Source organism: Rattus rattus, chromosome 5, assembly GCF_011064425.1.
Source record: "Rattus rattus isolate New Zealand chromosome 5, Rrattus_CSIRO_v1, whole genome shotgun sequence".
Taxonomy (NCBI): Eukaryota; Metazoa; Chordata; class Mammalia; order Rodentia; family Muridae; genus Rattus; species Rattus rattus.
The window spans coordinates 124,145,174-124,168,776 of record NC_046158.1 but is presented as its reverse complement, the minus strand read 5'-3'; the positions used below and the strand labels follow the sequence as shown (position 1 = coordinate 124,168,776).

Sequence of the window (23,603 nt, the reverse complement as noted above, 5' to 3'; positions counted from 1 at the left end):
TGCATGTTTTCTATATTGGGGCTTTAGAAGTTTGCAAATCTTCTATATATTGAAAGTGTTGTTCTTCGGTGATTCGTAGAGTGGCATGTATGTGTTTGTTTATCATGAGATGAGATCTTATGTGACCAAGATCAGCCTTGAATTCAATACATAGCCCAGCTGAACTTGAACTTGCAGCAAACCTCCTGTCTCAGCCAGGAGACAAACAGGTTGCTAGTGGCAACACCCTCTTGACTCACCCGAGTCAAGGTGAGATATGCAGTTGTATTCTCAACCTTTCTCAGGATGCTTATTACTTTGCTGAGGTAATAAATTTGACCTACAAATACAGTTTTTTTTTTCTGGTATAAATAGAGATTGAATTCCGGTTTGACAACCTTGCCGGCCTTGGGCCCATTACTCAATTTTTCTGCGTGTCAGTGTCCTCATGCTAAGATGGAACAACCATACTTACCACCTGGAGCACTTGGAGAATTAAATGAGTAACTGTGTACTGGTACCTATCCACTGCCATATTGAGTTTGTTTATCTGGGGCACACAAGACTTGGCTCATAAAAAACCTCAACTATTAAATCTGTGTAGATGCTTATATATAATCCATCTAAAGACGTTTCATAAATAAGCTATATAAAGTATTTGCATTGAGATGTTTAGATTCCAATTACATAAATATCTACCTAATTCTGATGGTTTAAATGTATAAAACTTGTTTATCTGCACTTATAGAGATATTTCTGGGCTGCTTAGTCAAAGATTTTGAGATTGACCATGCTCTCTTTTATCTGAAAGGCTAATGTGTTTAATAATTTAGACATATGAACTTATAACTCTTAGAAGAAGTAGGGGTATTATTGAAAATTGATGGCATGAATGATAGGGGTCTCTATAGTCTAATATTTAAATGTCAAATAAACAGAGTTGCCACAGTGGGCGAAAGAGGTGGTTATGTAAAGCCTCTGTGCCAACCCTGGGGAGGCCAAGACAGGAGAACAGTGACTCTGAAGCCAATCTGTGCTTCCTTATGAGACCCTTCAGGGTCCTCGAAATAGAGATAAAAATGTGTACACATATGGAAATGAAAGAAGAGAATTTGATTTAACATAATATCTATTATTAGCTTATAACTATGTTAAAAAAAATGTCTTGGGGCTGGAGAGATGGCTCAGCAGTTAAGAGCACCGACTGATTTTCCAGAGGTCCTGAGTTCAATTCCCAGCAACTACATGGTAGCTCACAACTATCTGTAATGGGATCCGATGCCCTCTTCTGGTGTGTCTGAAGACAGCGACAGTGTAGTATATTCACATATATACAATAAATAAATCTTTTAAAAAATAAATCTTAACTATTACAGAAACAAAGTAGTAAATAGCACTTATTATTAAATCTGCTTATATGTGTATATAGATGTAAGTAATGTAAATGTCAGTGTAAAGAAGTTTTATAGATAAGACATGAACAAATATTTATATTAAAAGACTTAGATTTATAGACAGACACACACATATATATATGTATGTATACATATATATATATTTAGACATATATATGGGAGAGGGTAGGGAAGGAGGAATGAAAGAGGGTTTTAACAGCAGAGGGCTTGTGAGTATGACCAGGGCCTTGGGTTCAGTTCCCATTGCTGCAAAATCAACAAATAAAAAATAAAAGAAAGAGGGGTTGGGGATTTGGCTCAGTGGTAGAGCGCTTGCCTGGGAAGCGCAAGGCCCTGGGTTCGGTCCCCAGCTCCGAAAAAAAGAAAAAAGAAAAAAGAAAAAAACAACAAAAATAAAAGAAAGAAAATAACAAATGTATGTGTAAATCTATGTATTTGCAAATATATGTGCAGAATCTAGACTTTTTACTTTAAAGACTTAAAGCTGAGGTGGAACCTTTGGGAGAAGGAAAGGAAGCGGTGAGTCAGGGAGAGAGGGGCTAACCAGAGAGGATAACAAAGGGGTTAATGAGTGTGACAGTGTCACAACGGAACCCACTGCCTCTCATAATGAACGTAAGCTAATAATGACAGGAAAGAAAGATAGGCAAAGGGCATGAAAGACATTTCTATAGGTAAGAAAATAAAACTGTCATTTCTATAAATGAAAATAAGCTTCTACCCACCCCATTATTGGCTCCCTGGGAAGAACTTCTCTCCTGTTTATTAGAAAGTACTTCATTACTGTCTGATAAAATACATTTGGTTGATTGGTTACCATTTATGTGCCCTCAAATGTATGCTCTATGAAGAAAGAAATATATGGGATAGGACATAGAATTGATATACAAAGAGAAGGGAAAATAAAATATAAGTGTACGTTTGCACGGATATGAAAGTTTTTCAAAGATACCTGATATGCTGTGGGTATCTAGTATGAAGGCCATCTCATTGTACAGCCATTTTTTAACCTTTTGAATTGTGAATTACATGGTTTTTTTAATGTTTCAAAGAGGTAGGGGAACTATTTACTGAGACCGGATAAAATACTTCTTAAGAAATGCTCCAGGCGGAGTTGGGGATTTAGCTCAGTGGTAGAGCGCTTGCCTACCAAGCGCAAGGCCCTGGGTTCAGTCCCCAGCTCCGAAAAAAAGAAAAAAAAAAAAAAAGAAAAGAAATGCTCCAGGGAGCTGGAGAGATGGCTCAGCGGTTAAGAGCATTGACTGCTCTTCCAGAGGTCCTGAGTTCAAATCCCAGCAACCACAAGGTGGCTCACAACCATCTGTAATGGGATCTGGTGCCCTCTTCTGGTGCATCTCAAAACAGCTACACTCTACTCATATAAGTAAAAATTAATAAAAAAAAAAATTAAAAAAAAAAGGAAAAGCTCCAAAAGAGTAGTTTTGCTTCCTATGTGGTTCATACTATCTTAAAACGGACCCCTCTTCTTCTTATATTGATACCTATTGGAAGACAGAGCACAGTGGGTGGGGATTACAGGCTGTGCACTCAGCCCAGCAGAAGTCAAACCACATATCCTTAGCATGCGGGTCAGTAAATTTTGTGTATATTAAGATGTTCAGAGCTACTACCATTTCAACTTGGAGATCATTAGTCACTTTCCTTTTCCTACTCCCGTTTTCTTTCTTCAGAATATTTATATTTTTATTTTATATGCATGGGTGTTTTGCCTACATGCATGCTGGTGTGCCACATGCCTGGTATCTACTGAGGCCAGAAGAGGACATTGGATTCCTTGCTACTAGAGTTACAGACAGTTGTGAGCAACTGTGTGAGCGCTGGAAATCCTTTGTTACTTATCAAGTTCATTAATCTCTCAGGTACTCAGTTGCCACCAGTAGAATGGGTACAAATCAGGGCCTACTGCATACAGTAATATTGAATGAATAGATGAAGTGAGCTCATTCACACAGAGTACTGTGTTAGCACAAATAACAGTCGTCATTCACTTACTGTGTGTGTGTTCTCTTTAACCGACTATAGGTATACAAGGACTTGTCATTTCAGTGCTAATTATGGTTTCCTGTTCTGGATTTTTCAGACACCCCAGACGTCAACATATATTACACCCTGGATGGCAGCAAACCTGACTTCCTAAAGAAAGTTGGTTCTGGTGAAAATAATACATTTAAATATATAAAACCTATTACTCTGCCTGATGGAAAAATCCAAGTTAAAGCTGTTGCTGTCTCTAAGTAAGTTAAGAGCATGGTAGGCAAACAAGCATGGTAGCGTCTCACTAATGTAGATATCCTAATGCAGATGTATAGATATCCTAATAGAGATATGCTATAAACAGGCTTCTCTATGTAGCTCTGGTGGTCTTGGAACTTTTTCTATAGACCAGGATGGCATCAAACTTAGAGATCCACCTGCCTCTGCCTCCTGAGTGCTGGGATTAAAGACATGCACTCCCAGCTACATTGTATTCTAAATTTATTCAGTTCTTCTTGGGAGAATCAATGTGTTAGAAGGCCATTAATGACAAAGTTACACCAATTTCAGTATATGTATATATACATATATATACAATATATATTGCATTTTATTGAGGTGTAAAGTCCACAAATCTTAAGTATATAGCTCAATAAATGTTACCTATATTAATAATATTTTTATTTCAAATTCCACATTGTAATTCCAGGGAAGAAGTGCTTTCTCAAGAGCTTCCTTTTGCTCTAAGGAAGTGCTGTTTTGTGAATGACTCTTTTATCCCCTGGGATGGGACATCATTCTTTATTTCATTTTTCTGTTGACTTAAATGATGTTCAAAGCTCATTTAAACTTGTTCAAAATTCCATTTCAACTTGGAGGCCATTAGCCACTATTTTCCTAAATCTTTTTTTTCCCACTCCCATTTTCTTTCTCAAGAGTTTTTTTATTCATTTATATTTGGCTTTTGTTTTTTGAGACAGGATTTTTCTGTGTAGCCTTGGCTCTCCTGGAACTCAGTCTGTAGACCAGGCTGCTCTTAAATTCACAGAGATCTGACTGCCTCCTGAGTGCTGAGACTAAAAGGTGTGCACCACTGTGACTGGCCTTGATTGTTTTTTTTTTTTTTTTTTTCTTTTTTACTTTTTCGCCCCACCACGCGCGCGCGCACGCGCGCGCGTGTGTGTGTGTGTGTGTGTGTAGAACACAGTTGGACAAGAAGAGTAAAGAACTAGGGAACATGCCAGGAAGGGGAGGGTGTTGTCAAAGATTGATGGCCCACACTGGCGATCTAATCCCAGGGTCTACTCACCCTCTGCTTCTTTAAAAGTCTTAGGATCAACAGCATCCTGTCTCTCACCAATGTATTTTGTCATGTGTTGGGAGTGATTGTGCAATTTCCCTTCTCTACCACTGACCTATGTAGGAGTCACAAAATATTAAGCCAAGCAGGAACAAAAACTGGAACTATGGGTGGTGTTTTGTGACAAAGTAGTGGCTGTGAACAAGCATCTGCTCACCCCAGATGGGGAACAAAACACAGACCAAAGTAAAGCTGCTACCAAACTTGGTGAAACAGTAGGATTTATGGGGTTACCCCTGAGAATATGAGTGTGTATTAGGGGAGTTCTTAAAACAACAGAAATGAGTCAAAGACAGCTGAACTACCCAATGCTCACCCCAGCATGGGTTCCAGCCCACAAGAGTTGGATCCCTGCATCCTACTTTAAAACCAAACTTGCAAGTAGCTTGACATGGCAGAGAAAGAAAGTGTCTCCTCCAGGCAGCTCTGCTGGCCTCTGCCTCTTCCAAGTGGTTTAGCTGGTTTGCGCCCTCTTTTGAGCAGCTTTGCTCATCTGAGAGCATCCCTCCCCAGTCCTTACTTCGTATGTAAGCTTGGGGAAGGCGGGACTAGACCTAGTAAATCTAGTTGGTTTGGGGGACTTCTGAAGCCACTGAGTTGTTTACTCTCCTGAGTTTATCAGCTCCATGCAGGATGAATGTTTCGACTCCCTTTAATACCCTAAGTCTCAATAAACCTCCCTCCAAGGTAGAATGTGTCATCTGGAAAGAACTTGCTACAACAGAATTCCAGTGTGAGCTTTCAGAGCAAGTGAATACTTCAGGGGCTCAGATTCCTCTGAGAATAATTATTTTCTTAAGTAGACTCGTGAAGGACCCCAAGTTTTCCAAAAGGGTTGGTAAAGCAAATAAAAGTTAGCTACCAGCATATCTCACAGGCCTTCATCTGCAGCTCCTTGAAACACACACACACACACACACACACACACACACACACACACACACACACCCTTAAAATATCAACCTCCTAGCTGGAGGGCACCATGCAAGCTTTCTGTGTAGGGACCCTGTTCAGGAGGCAGTGCAGTGAAGAGACCTGAATGCCACGTCCACAGGCAGCAAAGGCAGAGAGAGCCTGGGAGAAGTAGCTGCACCTGTAGAAAGAATATAGAACTTGAGAACTGTACTCGCTACATTGTATTGCTATGACCCAAATACCTGAAGACCAATGAAAAGGGAAGGCTTATTTTGAATCATAATTTCAGAGGTGTTAACCCATCAGGGTGGAAAAGGAGTAGAAGAGAGACAGTCACATTATGGCTACCAGGAAGGAAAAAAAAAGAATATGGGAATATAGGAAGAAAGGAATACGTGGCTACAGGAAAGGGTCAGGGCAAGCCGTAGTCTCTATGGATGTGCCTTCTGGTGACCTGCTTCCCCCAGAGGTCCCTCCTGCTTTTCACTATGTCCAACAGTACCATCATATGGATTTGTCCAGGGATGATCTACTGATGAAGTCAAGACACAGCACACAGACATCCCCCGAGTGTGCCTTACTAATCCTTTAGGCCTGTCTCAATCCAATTGAGTTGACAAGATTATCACCACAGAGATTTGAAGATTTTAATCCTACTTAATCATTAATAAACAGTCAGTGTGACCTTGTTCAGGTGGACTTCTGACTTTCATTTTCTTTATATTAGTCCTCATTTCTGAGGCTACTAGAATTTCAGATCTGACTCGGCTTAGAATTCAGGAGTTTGTGCTAGGTGAATAAAATGTGAGTTAATTCTTTTATGTTCTTAAAGTCAAGGTTCTCTGGGCATAATTCCTCTCCCATGATATATATGGTAATGTCAGAAAATCTTTTGGGGGACTGGGAAGATGGCTCAGTGGGTTAAGTGCCAGCTATGCCCACTTAAAAGCCAGACAAGTACCTGTATCCCTGGCTGTATATGGCAGCAGACACAGGCAGATCTCTGCAGTCACTGACCAGCCAGCATAGCCGAATAGGTGAGCCCTGGGTTCAGTGAGTGACTCCTCTTAAAGAAATGAAGGTGGAGGTCAGATTTAGTGGTTAATGCCTTTAATCCCAGCAGTTGGAAGGCAAAGGCAGGTGGGTCTCTAAGTTTGGGGCCAACCAAACTTAGAAGCAAGTTCTATGACAGACAGGGCTCCACAGAGAAACCTTGTCTTAAAAAGCAAACAAACAAATTAATGAGAGGGAGGGAGGGAGAGAAAGAGAGAGAGCGTGCGTGCGTGCTGGGGAAGATGGCCCAATGGATAAAGATGCTTGTGGCACAAGCATGATGATTGAGTTTGGTTTCCAGAATCCATGTCAAAATCTGAGTGCCATTTAATAACCTGTAATCCCAGTACTCCTTCCTACAATGAGATGGCAGGGAATGATAGGTGAATTAGCCAGAGGCTTCCAGGCCAAGTAGGCTGGGGTACATATCTTAGAAATCACAGAGCCACTCCTCCCTCAGAATAAGATGGGAGGAGAGAACCAGCTTCGGAAACTTGTGCTCTGACCTCTTCATGCATGCTGTGGTCCATTGTCTCCTACTTCCTATGTTGTACGCACTTAAGCACACACAGTAAATAAAATGAACAAAATTGAGAGTGATAAAGGAAGACACCTGACCCCATCTATAGCTTCCACACACGCACACTCGTGCATGTAACTCATATCCACACAGATACACACGTAAGCATGTACATACACTGTGTGCACATATGCAAAGAAACATTTGGGTGCCACTATGAGTCTTATTTGCTACTAGCATCTAGTGTTTAACAGGTAGACTTGCAGCTGGTCACTTTATAATGCAGAGGACAGCCCCTGTGAAAAAGAGTTATCTAGCCCCAAATTTTAATAGTTTTCAACTGACTAAGAAGACTCAACCCAAACCAAATTGTGAATTCCCAGTGACCCAGCTTTGTAATTTCCCTGTAGTCATACAGAAGATTCTGTTTTGTAATGCTGAAGTTTGAACCCAGGCCCTTGCCCATTCTTGGAAGCCATGTTATAACCTGTGCTACACGCAAGGTCTTCAAGCCTGGTATTTCATGGAAAGGATAGTAGTGGGTTGGCCTTGTGCTGCTTCTGTTCTAATGCCAATATTGGGCCCCCAAGACTGCCTGCCCCAAAGGTGAGAGGGTCTGCCCATAGATGCTAAGTGACCCTGTCCCCCAAGTTATTTCTCATGGGTAAATAAAGATGCCAACAGCCAATAGCTGGGCAGAAGAGGCAGGTGGGGTTTAGGTTTCGAGGTTTAGGGATTGGAGGAGAACCATAGGAGAAGAAGCTGCAGGAGGAGGAAGGAGAAGGCCCGCTGGGTTAGGTGGGCTATAAAAGCATGGCCCTGAGGGCTGGCCACTTGGAGTTAAGAGCAGCCCAGCTGAAACATGGTAATAGTAAATCATAATAACTTGGGGTTATCAATAGATTCTAATAGCGTGGAGGGGCGGTATCTGCCCAGCTCTTGTGCTGTTTAAGGCTTATTGTAAACATAAAGGCTGTTTATGTCTTTCATCTAGGAACTAAAGGGCGAGGTAGAAACCCCAGGTTAGGATTAAATAATTTCTGTAATAGGATAGTATTTGTGGAGCTAATGGTACCCAGAGACGGCATTTATGCTGGGTATAATTTATGTTGGTACACACATATTTAAGGTTACTAACCTGAGCCCTAACAGAAGTATATAAGTGTTTCAAATATATCTTAGGCTGTGAGTAAGATTTATAACTCTATTCTCAAACCTAATTCTTTTGGGGGCAGCTGCCTATGATGCAGTTTAAGCTGACCTTGGGGCTATTCTGGGCTAAATAGATTCTGTGGGCAAATGCCTTACCTGGGTCTCCAAGGACAAGGCTGTCTGTGGTAGGGAGATAACAGGGTCCTTAAAGGATTGGAACAAGTAGCTGAGAACCAGTGTGACTTCAGTGTGACCTCAGTGTGAGTCTGAATGCCCCTTCAGGAGCGTTAGAGTCTGTGCTAAGGACAGCTAAGGTGAATGACGTAGTTCATGGATAGAGCATCTTACAGTGGTCAGACAGGAGCTGCAGCTTTGCTCTCATGTTTTAAGTGATGTGAGTCCCTCCAGGCACCAAACACAGAGGTAGTCACTAAACATAGAAAGCCAAGTGTGTTGTTATGTTTTTAACACTGCAGTTCAGATATTGTTATTTAGATGAATTTCATACTTCTGAGATTTTTTACTTTCTAAAATACAGCTTAAAACCTCTATATTATGTTAAATATTTCTTAACTATATTAGAATTGATGTTTTATATTTTTTATTTTACATAAAGAATTTTAGACTTTGGGGACATTTATTTGCCTAGAGTTTCAAAGACTTTAGCAATTTTTTAGAAATATATGAAATCTGAGAAATTACTGAAGCACAAGTAAAATATATCAGAGATCAATCTAAAAGTCAACAACAATAAGGCAAGCAAAGAATTCAAAGAAAGTGGATGACTGATGTTCAGATTAGCCTGAGTCATGGCTGAGTGATCCACAAGGCTCAGGCATGTACACAACAGGAAGCTATGTTCCACTGTGAGCTTTCAGAGCACGTAAGTCATAGTGGCATTTAAAGCATCCCACAGATGCTCAAGACTGTGATAGTGATGTGATAGAGGGTCTCCCAGCCCAACGTCTGCTTCTCCCTTCTAAGAGAATGGCCACTGTCAATTTTAACTATGTACATGGTTGCCTAATAGGCACTTCCTAATCTTCCTTAAAGATAGGTCCGAGTATATCACCAGGCCGTGGCCCATGTAGAAGTGACATGTGAAACTTCCAGGCTGTCTTTAAAGGGAGACAGTGGGCTCTGCTTTCCCGTGTCTGGAATGTGGATGTCAACCATGTTGGAGCATGAGAACAAGTGCTATGTGCTAGGAATGGTGGAACAAGGACATGGAAAGTTGACCCTATGACACCTGTATTACTTTGCTTAGTGCCATGATGAAAATACCTGACAAAAGCAACAGAGGAAGCAAGGGTTTATTTTGGCTCACAATTTGAGGGTATGGTCCATCAGGGAAGGGAATCCATGGCAACAGGATCATGAGACAGCAGTTCACATTGCATCTACAATCAGGAAGCATGGTGGCAGGGGGCTGGGAATGGGAGCTCATCTCATGTTTCTTTATTCACGTGCAGGACCCCAGCCCACATCCAGGGTGAATCTACTTATCTCAATTAACCCAATCTAGAAATCTCACAGAATGCCCAGGGCTTGTTTCTGATGTGCGTCTAGATCCCACCAGCAGTCAGCATTACAGCACCTCTATACCATCTGTCTTAGTGTTCTAGTGCTAAGAAGAGACACCATGACCGTGGCAGCTCTTATCAAAGAAAGCATTTAATTGGGGGCTTGCTTACAGCTTTAGAGGTTTGGTCCATTATCATGGCGGGAAGCATGCAGGCAGACACTAGCACAGTAGCTCAGAACTATATCCTTATCCATAAACAGAGACTCTGGGCTTGGCATGGGCTTTTGAACCCTCAAGGCCCATCCCCCAGTGATACTCTCCCTCTAACAAGGCCACACCACCTAATCTTTTAGGTTGAGCCACTCCCCAGTGACCAAATCTGTGAGCCTATGGGGGGTTACTCTCATTCAAACCAGTACACCATCTGTGGCTGCTTTCACTTGTCACTTCTGGTTTGTTCTTTTGGGTGTCTGTTTGTTTGTTTGTTGTTTTCTGAGACAGGGTTTCTCTGTGTAGCCCCCTGGCTGTGCCCCTGGTCACTTTGCAGACCAGGCCGGCCTTGAACTCACATAAATCAGCATGTCTCTGCTTCCCAAGTACTGGGACTAAAGGTGTGAACCACCACTTCTAGTATTTCTTTCTTTTTCTTCAGTCATTATTTTGGTTCTAGTTATAGTAGCCAACCCAGATCCTAAGACACAAGGAGCATCTCAAGTAAGTATCTACAGAGAGTAAAACCAAGTGCAATCAAGTGGTCAACAAGTTGACGATATCCAGTGCCATTGATATGCTGAGAAATCAGAACCCTTATGTAATGTCCTTAGGACATTATGTGAAGATTAGTTTTGTGTGTGTGTGTGTGTGTGTGTGTGTGTGTGTGTGTGTGTGTGTGTGTGCGCGCGCGCGCACGTGTGTGTTGACTCTCCATCATATCGACCTATGGCAAGTCTGTGGGGCATTTTCTTTACCACTGATTGATGTGTGAGGGCCCAGATCACCTTGGGTGATGTCACTCCCAAGCAGGACGTCCTGGGTTGTATAAGGGTAGGTGAGCATGCCATGGGAAGCAAGCCAGTAAACAGCACTCCTCCAGTCTTCCTCGGTTCCTGCCTCCAGGTTGCTGCCTTTAGCTCCTGCCCTAAATTCCCTCAATGATGGGCATAAACTATCAGCCAAATAAGCCTGTTCCTCCCCCAAGTTGTTTTGGTCTTGGAGTTTTATCCCAACAGGAGAGAACCAAAGTAGGACAGCAACAGCACTCAAGTCCATGGCGCTGAATGCTATTGGTCTACGGATTGCAAGTGCTGGGTATCCACCCACACAACCCTTGTATTCATCCATGTTATTAAAATGACAATAATAGAAATGAATGCTACTTTATTTTTCAAAGGGAACTCAAGAACAAGGTCATTGGACATTTTAAATATAAATACTTAATTATATTTTGGATACAAATAGCATATATTTCATGATCAATGTCAGGTAAATAGAAAAAGACCAGAAATAATTATAAGGAAGATACTTCATATCAGGTCCATTTTAAAAACAGCTATGGTCCTTTGAGAAAATCACTTTAACCTTTTTATTAGAGATTTCTGCTAGCCTTTTATTAATAAGCTATCAATTGTCTGTGCCCTTGGAATGTTGTGTTGTATTTTTATTTTATGTTTTATTTTTATTTTACATGTTAATAGTGTTTTGCCTAACTGTTTACCACATGCATACAGTGCCCCTAAAGGCCAGAGAAGGGCATCAGATACCCTGAAGCTGGGATTGCAGACAGTTGTAAGCCACCATATGGATGGGTGGAATTTAATTCAGGTCCTTTGGAGGAGCAGCCAATGCTGTTACCCACTGAGCCTTCTCTCCAGTCCCTGTTGCATTTATTTTTATTGTTGGATTGTAGGAGAGCTTCTCCAGGCCATATAGGACCGACAGAAGGGGAAAGCAGAGAGGCTGTACATGTCTCCTGGAAATCGTTTTTGAGGCAAGGGCTTGCTATATAGCACTGGCTAGTCTTGAGCTTGGAGGGATCTTCTTACCCTAGCTTTCTGATGCTGAGATCACAGATAGGTACCTCCCATCCAAGTACTAACCAGGCCCGACCCTGCTTAGCTTCCGAGATCAGACGAGATCGGGCACGTTCAGGGTGTTATGGCCGTAGACCAGATATGTACCTCTATGCCTGGATTTCCAGGAATATTCTTGAAGATCCAGAGCAGCCTTAAGTGGGGATACCAAAAATGCAACCACTTCTGTGGGTTTGAGCTCCTTGGAGCTGAAGCATTCAGGCCACTGCAGGCCAGGAGAGATGAGGAGGGCTGCACACTGGCCTGGGCTCTGTGAACACCACTGGGTAGAAGCAGGCTCTTGAATACCGTAGCCACTGCTGAAGGCTGGCATTACCCCAACCTCTCACCCCCTAAGTCTCCTTAGCTGGAAGTATATCTTAACCTTTCCAACTTAAAATGTAACACATTGGGGTTGGGGATTTAGCTCAGTGGTAGAGCACTTGCCTAGGAAGCGCAAGGTCATGGGTTCTGTCCCCAGCTCCGAAAAAAAGAACCAAAAAATAAATAAATAAATAAATAAATAAATAAATAAATAAATAAATAAATAAATAAAATAAAATGTAACAAATTTAGTGGCCACATTAAGGAGCTTTAGCCTCATAATAGGTAGCCACCTCTCCCTTGAATGTTTGTAGATTATACTCTTTCCCTTTTTGATACGATTTTCAGAGACTGCAGACAGAGTGGGATTGTGACAAAGGTGTTTCAGGTGGACTATGAACCACCGAAGATGGTGTCTTCTGAGGACCATGGAGAAGATGCTCTCAAGGGGTTTTCAAAGCAGGCAAGTACTGAAGCCTCCGAGTCTCTAGGTTGTTACTGTATTTTCAGCCTTTCTTGCTCAGTGGGCACATCTTCCCTTTCACTACAACACTTCTACTCATAGTCAGATCTTCATGATTAAGTATCAGCCATTGTGAAGAGTCTTCACGATTCCCAGACTTGGTCAAACCTTCTTCTAAGACCAAAATTCTGACACAGCACGGTCACTGCCTGTGTTCAAGTGTCTGAAGTGACTATCTATGATCGAGACCATTATGCTGCCACCCAAGAACCAGTTTCTGTGTTCACCCAGCTTTTGTGTTTTGTTTGTGAACTCTGCATAAACCTCAGATAAATAAGCTGTTTGCATCTTCTCTATCCCTGCATTTTGCCTTCTGTGGGGAAAAGTGATCTGAGCATGTGCGTTCTTGTCAGCCTTTTCCGTTTATAAGTTCTGAGATAAGAGTAAGCAAGCCTACCATACTTTTTAGCATAGCGTAGGGCAGAGAGGGCAATGAGTATATATTTGGGGAATGGACCATTGCAGTGCATACTGACTTCTATTAGTTAAAGACTTCACCCCACAAAGCCTGCAAATCCGCACTTCTTTGCACAGTTAATCTGATACCCAGGAAGGATGTTTGAAACATTAGTCCTGAGTTGCTGATACCAGTGATCCAGGTAGTAGGGTCAGAGAGTGGGCAACCAACCAAGAGGTCTCAGTCAGTGGGTACTTGTTGAGAGTGACAGAGAAGGTTTGTGGGGGTTACTTAAGCCCTGTGGTAGCCCTGAGACCAGAGCACATGAGGGACAGAGCAGTGGATAGCGTGGCAGACTTGTAGTGTGGTTCTCACAGTAATGATCAGCAGGCCATCATAGACTCTAGTCTGAGTCACAAAGGACAGAGTCCACAAAAAGAAAACCAAAGAGATGAGTGTTTGGAGCACTATCTGGGCAGGTAGTGGGCGTAAGGCTTGTCGTCTTGGTCTGACCCCACCCTATTTTCCCCCTCTGACTCTTTTTTTCTCCTCTGACATTACTGTCTCTGATAATGGCACTATCCATGTGCTGTCCTGTCTCCTGCCTTGGCTGCCTGACCTGGTGAGGCCTACCAACCAGATGCTGACTCAGCAAATAATTCAGACGCAAAGCTATGGGTTTATAAAGGAAACAGATATTGCTTTATAAAAACTTCTATAATCCCTTTCAAGTAAGAAGTGTTCACCGTGACATTGTCTCTGCCATGACTTCTAAGTTTCATACTCTAAATGTATATAATCAAATAACATGTGATCTCTTCATTCCTAGGAATTAAAAAATGGGTTTGTCGGACCAAAACTAAGGAAGAAGTATAAGAATGCTGAAAATAAATCAACCTGGAACGTTAACCTTAGACGGCTTGCAGGTATTCGAGGCGGAAGGAAGCCCGCTAAGCTGGCTTCCTGCCTGCTCACTGCAGGCTTTCTGTTCCCTGTGTTGAAATAAGAAAACCAGGAAGGCACACCACAATCTGTTTTATTATTTTATTCTAGCTAACAGAGCAAGACTGTGAGAGATAAGCAGACTGATAAATTTGATTTATTGAATAATTATATTGAAGGAACCATGGGATGCCTCACCCAAGAAAGAAAAAAAAAAAACCCACTGGGTTCAGGAATGGGTGGTGTTTGGGTAAAACTTACACGAAAGCAGGGTTTTGATAGAGCCAAGCAAATCTGAGCGGCACAGGAAGTGTCAGCGTCAGAACAGATTCAGGTTTGGTTACTTGGGAAACGACAGAGGTGCATGTAGAAAGAATGTGTTCAGGAGATGGCTAAAACACGAGCCTGCTTTTTATGCATTGGTTGGCCAGCAGGATAGCTTATCAGGTGAGAGAAAAGCGTTTGCCGTGCAGACCTGATGGCCTGATTTAATCCTGGGAACCCATGTGTGATGAGACAACTGACTCCCAAAAGTTGTCCTCTGTGGCATGCATGCACCCTGCACACAAACAACAGCAACACTAGTGTTGGAGGGGGTTTGTTTAATTCTTTTCTAAAAAACAAAACAAAACAAAAAAAACCCAACAAAATAACAAAGTGACTTGGGTCTTCTAAGAAAAGTCGAGGTTCTGGAGTCCTCAGTGAATAAGCAATAGCCATGCAAAGAGAGTCTGCCATGGGTATCTTTTCTTCTTGTTTGCTTCTTTGTTTCTTTGTTTCTTTGTTTCTTTTTGTTGTTGTTGAAATAATGTTACCTGTTAACTTTGCATTGGTGTGGTCTGTTTTTTAAGTTTGACCTGGAATGTTGTAGAAGGCACCAAGGAAGTTTATTTTCTTAGACTGGGCCAATTATTTCTTTCTCAGTTTTATTTCACTGGCTCAGGGAGGATGACATTATAGTATTTGCTGCTAGGGAAAGAATGTGATGCGCTCCTTTACTGGAAGTTTTAGCTATGAGGACATATTCATATGGCTTTATATGATAATGATATCATAAAACAATGTTCTTATATAATTATAGACCTCAAGGTGGGAGAAAGAGCAGACCCTAAAACTCTGAAAGATCTTCGCTTCTCAGAGAGTCCACTGGAGATCCCAGCCTACCATGAGGGAGCAAGTGCTCGACTGCCTACTCACCAGGCCCAGGTAACACCAGCGGAAGTTCCTTAGGGTCGCCAAAATGCCCCAGGCACCTTAATGCTTCCCAGCATACTCTCAAACTGTAGCCATGTTGAAGGCAGTGTCTGGAAATACTTTGTCCAAAGGGAAAAGCCTTCCTGTTCATAGAGCTCCTTTGCTAGGAACTGACTTGAGGCAGGTAAATAATAATCAAGTAAATAGTCACACAATTGGTTTTTTGAGACAGGGTCTCTCTGTGTAGCCCTGTCTATCCTGGAACTTAATCTGAATACCAGGCTGGCCTTGAACTCAGATTCATCTGCCTCTGCCTTCTGAGTGCCAGGATTAAAGGGATGACCCACCACCACCCAGCTACATTAAAAAAAAAGTAATGAAATGCACAAGACAAACTGGGCGGTGGGATAGCACAGTGGTTCTCAAAAGTGGTTCTTTATACCTGCATGATCACAATCACATAGAAGTTCATTTGAAGCATATGTTCTCAGGCCTCACACCAGCCCTAAAAAGAGACTGTAGGCATGGGGCCAGTATCTGCGTTTTAAATATCCATCTTTCTGGCCTAACACTGATTTCAGGGTCAGGCAGCAAAGTAGAAGATAAATAATCTGTGACAGCCAGCTTTAGGGTGAGGGTACCAAGTCTGTGGGCTCTGTGCTGATACGGGATCAATCCAGAACCTGAACACACACACACACACACACACACACACACACGGCGAGTGAAATTCATTGTCTCACAATATTCTGGCAGATAAGCCACCAGTTTATGACTTCTAGAATAGGCCATGCTTGATGTAATATAAAAAATTAAACAAAGAACAACAGTAACAAAACATATAAAAAAAATAAAGAATGACAGTAATGACCAACACCAAAACAATAACAAAACCACTCTGAATGCTGCCCATTGTCTACAGAAGAAAGTTGAAATCCCAAGCTTTAGGACCCACACTGTTGATGTGAACTCACGTCAAATGGCTTGAGCTTCAGCATTCACTCAAGGATGAGTATTGTAACCCTCCCATGCTGCATTGACAGCGCCCTTCCTCTAGGATGTGTTCCAAATCCATGTCTCATCCAGTCACAGGAATATGAGACAAAGCCAGACTCCATGGTCATGCCATAGCTATGAATTGCTATGAGCTAACTGTCATATTCTTCTTGTTTTGTTCTTAGACAGAATCTCACTATATAGTAGCCCTGGCTGGTCTGAAACTATGCAGGCTGGCCTCAGATTTGTGGTGATCCTCCTGTATCTGCCTCTTTTAAAAAACTTTAAAACATAACCACATTGCTTTCTTCTTCCTTTTCCTCCTTCCAGCCCATGTCATGTAATATCCCCTCTTCCCAGTCTCTCTCCAAGCCATGACCTAGTTCTCGACTGTTTTATATATTGAGGTCTCACAGCTATAGATCCTACTTCTTAAATGCAGGCATTGCAGGCGTGCACCACTGATATCTGGCTGACCTATTGCTCCTTAAATATAGTCAAGGCAAGAAAGAGGAAGAAGCTGAGTGTGGTGGTGCATGCCTTTACTCCTAGCACTCGGGAGGCAGAGGCAGGAACACCTCTGTGAGTTCAAGGCCAGGCTTGTCTACAAATCAAGTTCCAAGACAGACACATCACAGAGAAACCCTGTCTCCAAAAACCAAACCAAACCAAACCAAAAACATGAGAGAGAGAAAGAGAGAGAGAGAGAGACAGACAGACAGACAGACAGACAGAAGCAGGAAAGAAGGAGGGAGGGAGGGACAAAGGTGAGGAAGGAGGGAGGGAGGGAAGGAAGGAAGAAGAGATGCCGAAGACTGAGAAAGCCCTTCAAATCACAGGTGACAAAGTGGACATGACAACTAGATGCAAACTATGATATTAGATCAGATCCTAGACCAGGAAAACAACACAGAGCTATAAAGGACACCATTGGCACAACTAGCAGGGTCTAAATGTGGGTCTGTGGATTAGATAACAGTGTCACCCTCTGCTGACTTTGATTTATGGTTATTCTTGGGAAATGCACATTCAGCTACTTAGGGCAAAGGGAAATACTGCTTGCAGCTTATTTTCATGTGACTTGGAGAGAATAAAAGTTTATGTACAAAATGTTGACTTAAACAATTGTTTAACAAAGAACAGGAGTTATTTTGTTCTTTTGATAACTTTTTTTAAAAGATTGATTTATCCAAATAAGATGTTACGTGCTCAGTGTGGTGGTTTACTTCTTTAATCATTGGCTTCAGGAGGCTGAGGCAGGAGCAAAACGTGGCCAACATAGCAAGACCCTGTCTCAAAATAACATTACAAAAATATAATAAAATGGGCATGGCATAGCACAACTCATAGTGTTGTTACTGTGAATGTCAAGGATAATGGCTGCTGTATGCCAGTGTGTTTTACCATCAGTAGTAGCATGGCTAACTTCTCTCCTTCATCTTTCTTTTTTGGGCATCCTTTCTGTCCCATCCTATAGTCCACAGTAGGCCATATGCATCCCAGGATGGACCCGCCATGCACTGCCCTGCCATGGTACCAGTGTGTTTCCTTACTGTGGGTTCCTTTTGTTTCCTGTCTACTTTACACACCTTCCTCTCATTTCCCATGCCTGTCTGGGTTGTTGCCACTTTCAGGATCCCTTCTCCTAGTGTGAATATCCCCTCTTCAAGATTCCCATGGCACACAGCACACGTCTGTTATCTTGCTAGGTCCATAGATTTCAATTATTTTGTACAGGTATGAGGAGTGTGCTTTAGGGACAGGGACCACGTAATATCTTGTTTTTTGACCTCTCTGTACCAAATAGAAAATTAATTCAAATACACTATTTGTATAAATGAGTCTTTTTGAGTTTTCTAGAAATATTATCCTTAAGACAAATGGATACCAACTTAAGTCTTCCAATTCTAAAATATGATCTGTCTAATAGTAAATTCTGATATCTTCTTTTTAAACTTTTGTTATAAATAAAATATACACATTTGCTTATGAGTAGAAAGCACTTAATGAATTATTTTGTTGATTTCAGAGTAATAAGTACAAAGACTTTTCCCTGTGATAGTTTTAAAACATGAATGTTGGTAGATGGATTTTGAATGGACTTCTCCTGTCCCATAGCCAGACTGTATGTGTGTCACTGTCTCTGTCTGTGCTCTCCATTTTAGTCCCCCGGATTTGCACACATAACTGGCCAGAAGAGTCTGACGAGCACTGAGGTCATGAGGATCCAGAGGGAGACAGACTTCCTGAAGTATGTATCACCTTCTCTATCTGTCTTAGACCCTTCCAAGTTACACTTGGTCTATGAGATTAAAAGTAAAATATAGGGGTTGGGGGTTTAGCTCAGTGGTAGAGCGCTTGCCTAGCCCTGGGTTCGGTCCCCAGCTCCGAAAAAAAGAAAAAAGAAAAAAAAAGTGAAATATAACACTGCCTTTGCTCATTCCTGGTTTAAAAATTAGATTTGTTATGACAGGGACTTGCCATGTCATCCTGGCCTAGCGCTTGCTATGCCATCCAGGTTGGCTTCAAACTTTAAACAATCTTCTGCCTCAGACTCCTGCGTGTTGGTATTTACCATGCCTAGACACTTTTTAGAGTTTTAAAAATACATAATTGGGAAAAAGAAGCCAGGACTGGAGAGATGGCTCAGTGGTTAAGGCACTTGCTGCTCTTCTGAAGGACCTGGGTTTAATCCCCAGCACCCACAGGTTGGCTCACAACTGTCAACAATTCTACTTCCAGGGGATCCAACGCCTCTGTAGGCATGGGTTTGTATTGCAGGCAAAACATTCATATGCAGAAAATAAAAATTTAAAATAGAAAATACTTGAAAAGAAAAACGAGGCTGACATGCACTGAAGTGCATATCTGTGAAGAGTGTGATTGACACGTGTGTGAAACTAACACTACACTCCCAGGATGAACAAGCTCATCCCGACACTGCAGCCTCTATCCTGCCCCAGCCAGGGCTGTTGAGCTGCTGCTTGTCCCTCTGGCTTGGTTTGCATTGATCCCATACGTAATGTATGTAATAAATCAGCATGCACTCTTTCCTCACTCCAGGCTCTATTGATTCAGCATAATTGTTTTTGTGAATCATACATGTTGCTGACATCAAATATCTGTTTCCTTTAATAAAAGGCATTTTGTATATTGCAACTTCTATTGAATGGGCACACATAGTTTGCTTATCCATTAATCGTGAGGGCACATGCTCCTCCCAGTATTTGGCTAAACTAAAAAAGTAATGTGAGCATATATATATATATATATATACGAGTTACTATGTGTACGTCAGCTTCCATGTCATTTATGGTAGATATCTTGAAGGAGAATGACTGGGTCATATCCAGTTGTTTCCAAAGGAGGGATACCACTTATTTTCACCTCACCAGTGATAGAGAATTCCAACGTTTCATAATTTTTGACATTCTAGTGAGATTGTAGTGATATATCGTTGTGATTCTAATCTATATTTCCCTCATAATTAATAATATAATCTTTTACACACACACATTTTCAAGAATTTCCCTCTTTGATGTCATGTGTGTGTACATGTATGCATGCTTGTGTGCTTTAATTAGGTTTGCTTGCATAAGCGTGGGCTACTGCTCCAAAGGTACATCACTGATAACACTGTCCCCACAACAAACCTTTCACCAGCAGTAGTCCTAGGAGGGCCAGGAGCTAATGCACCCTCCACCATTCATTGGATATATATGATTATTAGTGTAGGCAGTTATGGAGTAATGGAAACCTGTTTCATTGTAGGTGTGCCCACTGTCTGGCTTCCCGTCCATCTGATCCTTTTGCTCGCTTCTGTCAAGAATGTGGTGCTCCTGTCCCACCCATATTTGGCTATCGTCTTCCACCCCCAGAAGGGGCTCAGGTAAGCTGCAGAATGTCTGAAAACACTTATTTCTGGTTTATGTGACCTGTATACGTATCTGTGACAAGGGCCTGTCACATGAGCCACAAGCGGAAACCCTCATTGAAAGAATTTAGAACACATTGATATCTTGCCAAGGATTTCCTCTGTGTGGCCTTGGAGAAGACACACTGAAAAACAGACTAAAATCTCACTGTTTTAATGGGAGAAGATTTGCCTGAAACTGTTTTCAAGTACCTTGAGCTAGTAAGGCTTCACTGAGATAACTGTGGACTGGACAGAATATAAACCTTAAGACAGTCCTCAAGGTTGCCTAAGCTTCTGCTCATATTGAGCTTTCCTTTACCTACACATGCGAGTACAGATGCGTGGATGCTTGGGCGCTGAGAATGTACTGAGACACTGCAGTCAGATTACCTGTTAACATTCTGGGCATCGGGCGGGCAGAGCATCCACTCAGTGAAGTGCTGCTTGACTTGCAAGCACAAGACCTGGGTTCAGTCCTCAACAACTAGCTCCCTGCCTAGCCAGGAGGCTCCAGGCCTAGCATAATTGGTGAGCTGCAGGCCAACAAGAAACCCCATCTCAAAGGAGACAGACAGCATTCCTGATGATGAAACCTAAAGTTATCTACTGACCTCCACACATACAAACCTGTACATACATGTGCACCTGCACACACACGTACACACACACATTTTAATATGTTTGAGAACTTCATACATGAGCATTACACCTACATCACTCCCAATGCTCTCTATCCCCAACACACACACACACACACACACACACACACACACACACACACACACACACACTGTTTTCAAAAGTTAAAATAGAAATCATAATAAAAACAAAAGAATCTACTCATGACATAATAAAAACAAGCAACTTTCCCTGGGCACTTAATTAATTAATAAATATTTTATTGGATATTTTTTATTTACATTTCAAATGTTATCCCCTTTCCTGGTTTCCCATACACAAACCCCCATAACATACCCCCTTCCCTTTCTTCAATGAGGGTGCTCCCCCACCCCATCAACCCACCCCTTCCCGCCTCCCCACCCTGACATTCCTTTACACTGGAGGGTGGAGCCTGGGCAGGACCAGGGCTTCTCCTCCCATTGGTGCCCAACAAGGCCACCCTCTGCTACACATGCAGCTGGAGCCATGGGCCTGCCCATGTGTACTCCTTGGGTAGTGGTTTAGTCCCTGGGAGCTCTGGTTAGTTAGTGTTGTTGTTCTTATGGGGTTGCAAACCCCTCCAGCTCTTTCAATCCTTTCTCTAACTCCTCCAATGGGGACCCTGTTCTCAGTTCAATGGTTGGCTGTGAGCATCCACCTCTGTATTGGTCATGCTCTGGCAGAGCCTCTCAGGAGACAGCTGTATCAGGCTCCTGTCGGCATGCATTCTTGGCATCAGCAATAGTGTCCTGTTTGGTGGCTGTATGTATATGGGATCCCAGGTCATCTTAACAATGTTTCCAATATGGCCAACTCCTATAGTGGCAGCCGCAGCAGTGCAGCTGTTCTCATCCTGCCCTGAGCTGGAGGAGCCCCAACCCAGAGCACGAGCAGGAGCAGGAGAGTAGCCTGGAAGAACCTGTACTCTTGTGCAGATGGACATTTCCTGGGAGGCCTCAGTCTGTTGCTCACCTTTGGCTTATGGTTCACATTCTAGAGTAGACAGATTCTCACACTAAAAAAAAATAAATAATAGGAATAAAGTAATAGGAAAGGAAATTAATTCAACTGTTTGCAAAAGCAAATCCAGCCACGGGAGCTAAGTCCTGTCAGCCTTGGCTTCCCACAGCAAACCTGACCTTTTCCTTTGATCAGATGGGCCTGTGTGCAGAGTGTGGCAGTATGGTTCCCATGAACACCCCCATCTGTGTGGTGTGCGAAGCTCCTCTTGCTCCACAGCTGCGGCCACAGGCCAGCCTCTACTTGAAGGTAAGGGAGTGTGATTCTCTGGAAATGTGAACGAGATATGCAGAAAGTAATGTTTGGATAATTATGTCTGTCTTCAGCCGATGCAGTGGACTAATGATAGAAACTAATGTGTTGTAGACAAACCCATTCTGATGTTAGAAAGGCAGACTAGTCCAGATACATGACTGCCAGTAGAATCTGTGAGGGAGAAGCCTATGCATATTCCCCCAAACAAATTGCATCTTTTATGGCTGCAAGACAAGTCTGCTGCCATCTCCAAATAAACTCTGGCCCTACTGCCACAGTTGCCTCTGTGCTCCTTGGTGACTGAACCTGCAGAGCACTGACATAAGCAGTTGTGCAGTTCATTCCAATCAATTTGCATTTTGCAACTGCAGCCTTCCATGGGTGGGGTCTTACCCTGTATACATTTTCCAATGTTCCAAGGCAAACTGCAAAACATGAGGTTTCTCCTTAATTGTACTAATCTTTTTTTTTTTTATGTATGTGGGTACACTGTAGCTGTCTTCACACACACCAGAAGAGGGCATCAGATCCTATTACAGATGGTTATGAGCCACCATGTAGTTGCTGGGATTTGAACTCAAGACCCCAGGAAGACCAGTCAGTGCTCTTAACCACTGAGCCATCTCTCCAGCCCTGCACTAATCTTATTAACAGATACAGCTTCCCACCCCCATCTCCTCCCTCCTCATTTCTAGCTCTATCTAGTTTTATCATCTCTATTTCTATGTTGCATCTTATCTTGTGAGTTAACTTGGGAAGCTGCATTAATATTTTCTTCTGACAGTCACTCCTTCAAATTCTTTGTAAATTAGAACCTACAGAACAAACCTAAATTCCTAATTAGCATAAAGTCTTGGGACCCAACAGACTTATAAATCCAAGCTGGAGGAGCCCCCACCCAGACTTGGTCTCAAGTCTTTCTCTTTACACTGTAGGCCAAACAATGGTAATGTTTTCAATATTCCCCAGACCAGTGTAGCATTCCTGACTGGGGCTGTAGCACCAGTAGTTGACCACCAGGACTGTGGAGCATCTCCACCCTGCCATTGCTCATTCTCTTTGTAATTCCCTGTTGTCAAGGAGAGGGTGATCTGTCGCACCTGTGGCACTGGGAATCCTGCTCATCTGAGGTACTGTGTCACCTGTGAGGGGACCCTGCCTCCAACACAAGAGGTAGGTGGACTACATGTGAGTGGCCTATTTTTGGTGGCCTCTAAGTTTTGTTTGCTGAAAGTAGCTTTGACAGGTCAGGTATACTGATGAAGCCTGAAGTTGGTGTAATCACTCAGCAGACTTTTCTCTGAGAGCAAAACTTACATATCTAGAACCAGAGAAAAGGGTGAAAGTGAACACACACACACACACACACACACACACACACACACACACACAC

General features: G+C 42.5%; 1 protein-coding gene across 1 annotated transcript in view; it reads left to right on the top strand.

Moving 5' to 3' along the window:
• The window catches only part of Dzank1 (double zinc ribbon and ankyrin repeat domains 1), a 47,964-nt gene that overhangs the window by 966 nt on the left and 23,395 nt on the right, over nt 1-23,603 (top strand). Inside the window, 8 exon segments of the mRNA XM_032904331.1 lie at nt 3,496-3,649; nt 12,656-12,770; nt 14,057-14,153; nt 15,251-15,375; nt 18,525-18,610; nt 20,131-20,248; nt 22,091-22,204; nt 23,291-23,383. Of these exon segments, the coding sequence (XP_032760222.1) occupies nt 3,496-3,649; nt 12,656-12,770; nt 14,057-14,153; nt 15,251-15,375; nt 18,525-18,610; nt 20,131-20,248; nt 22,091-22,204; nt 23,291-23,383 (902 nt within the window).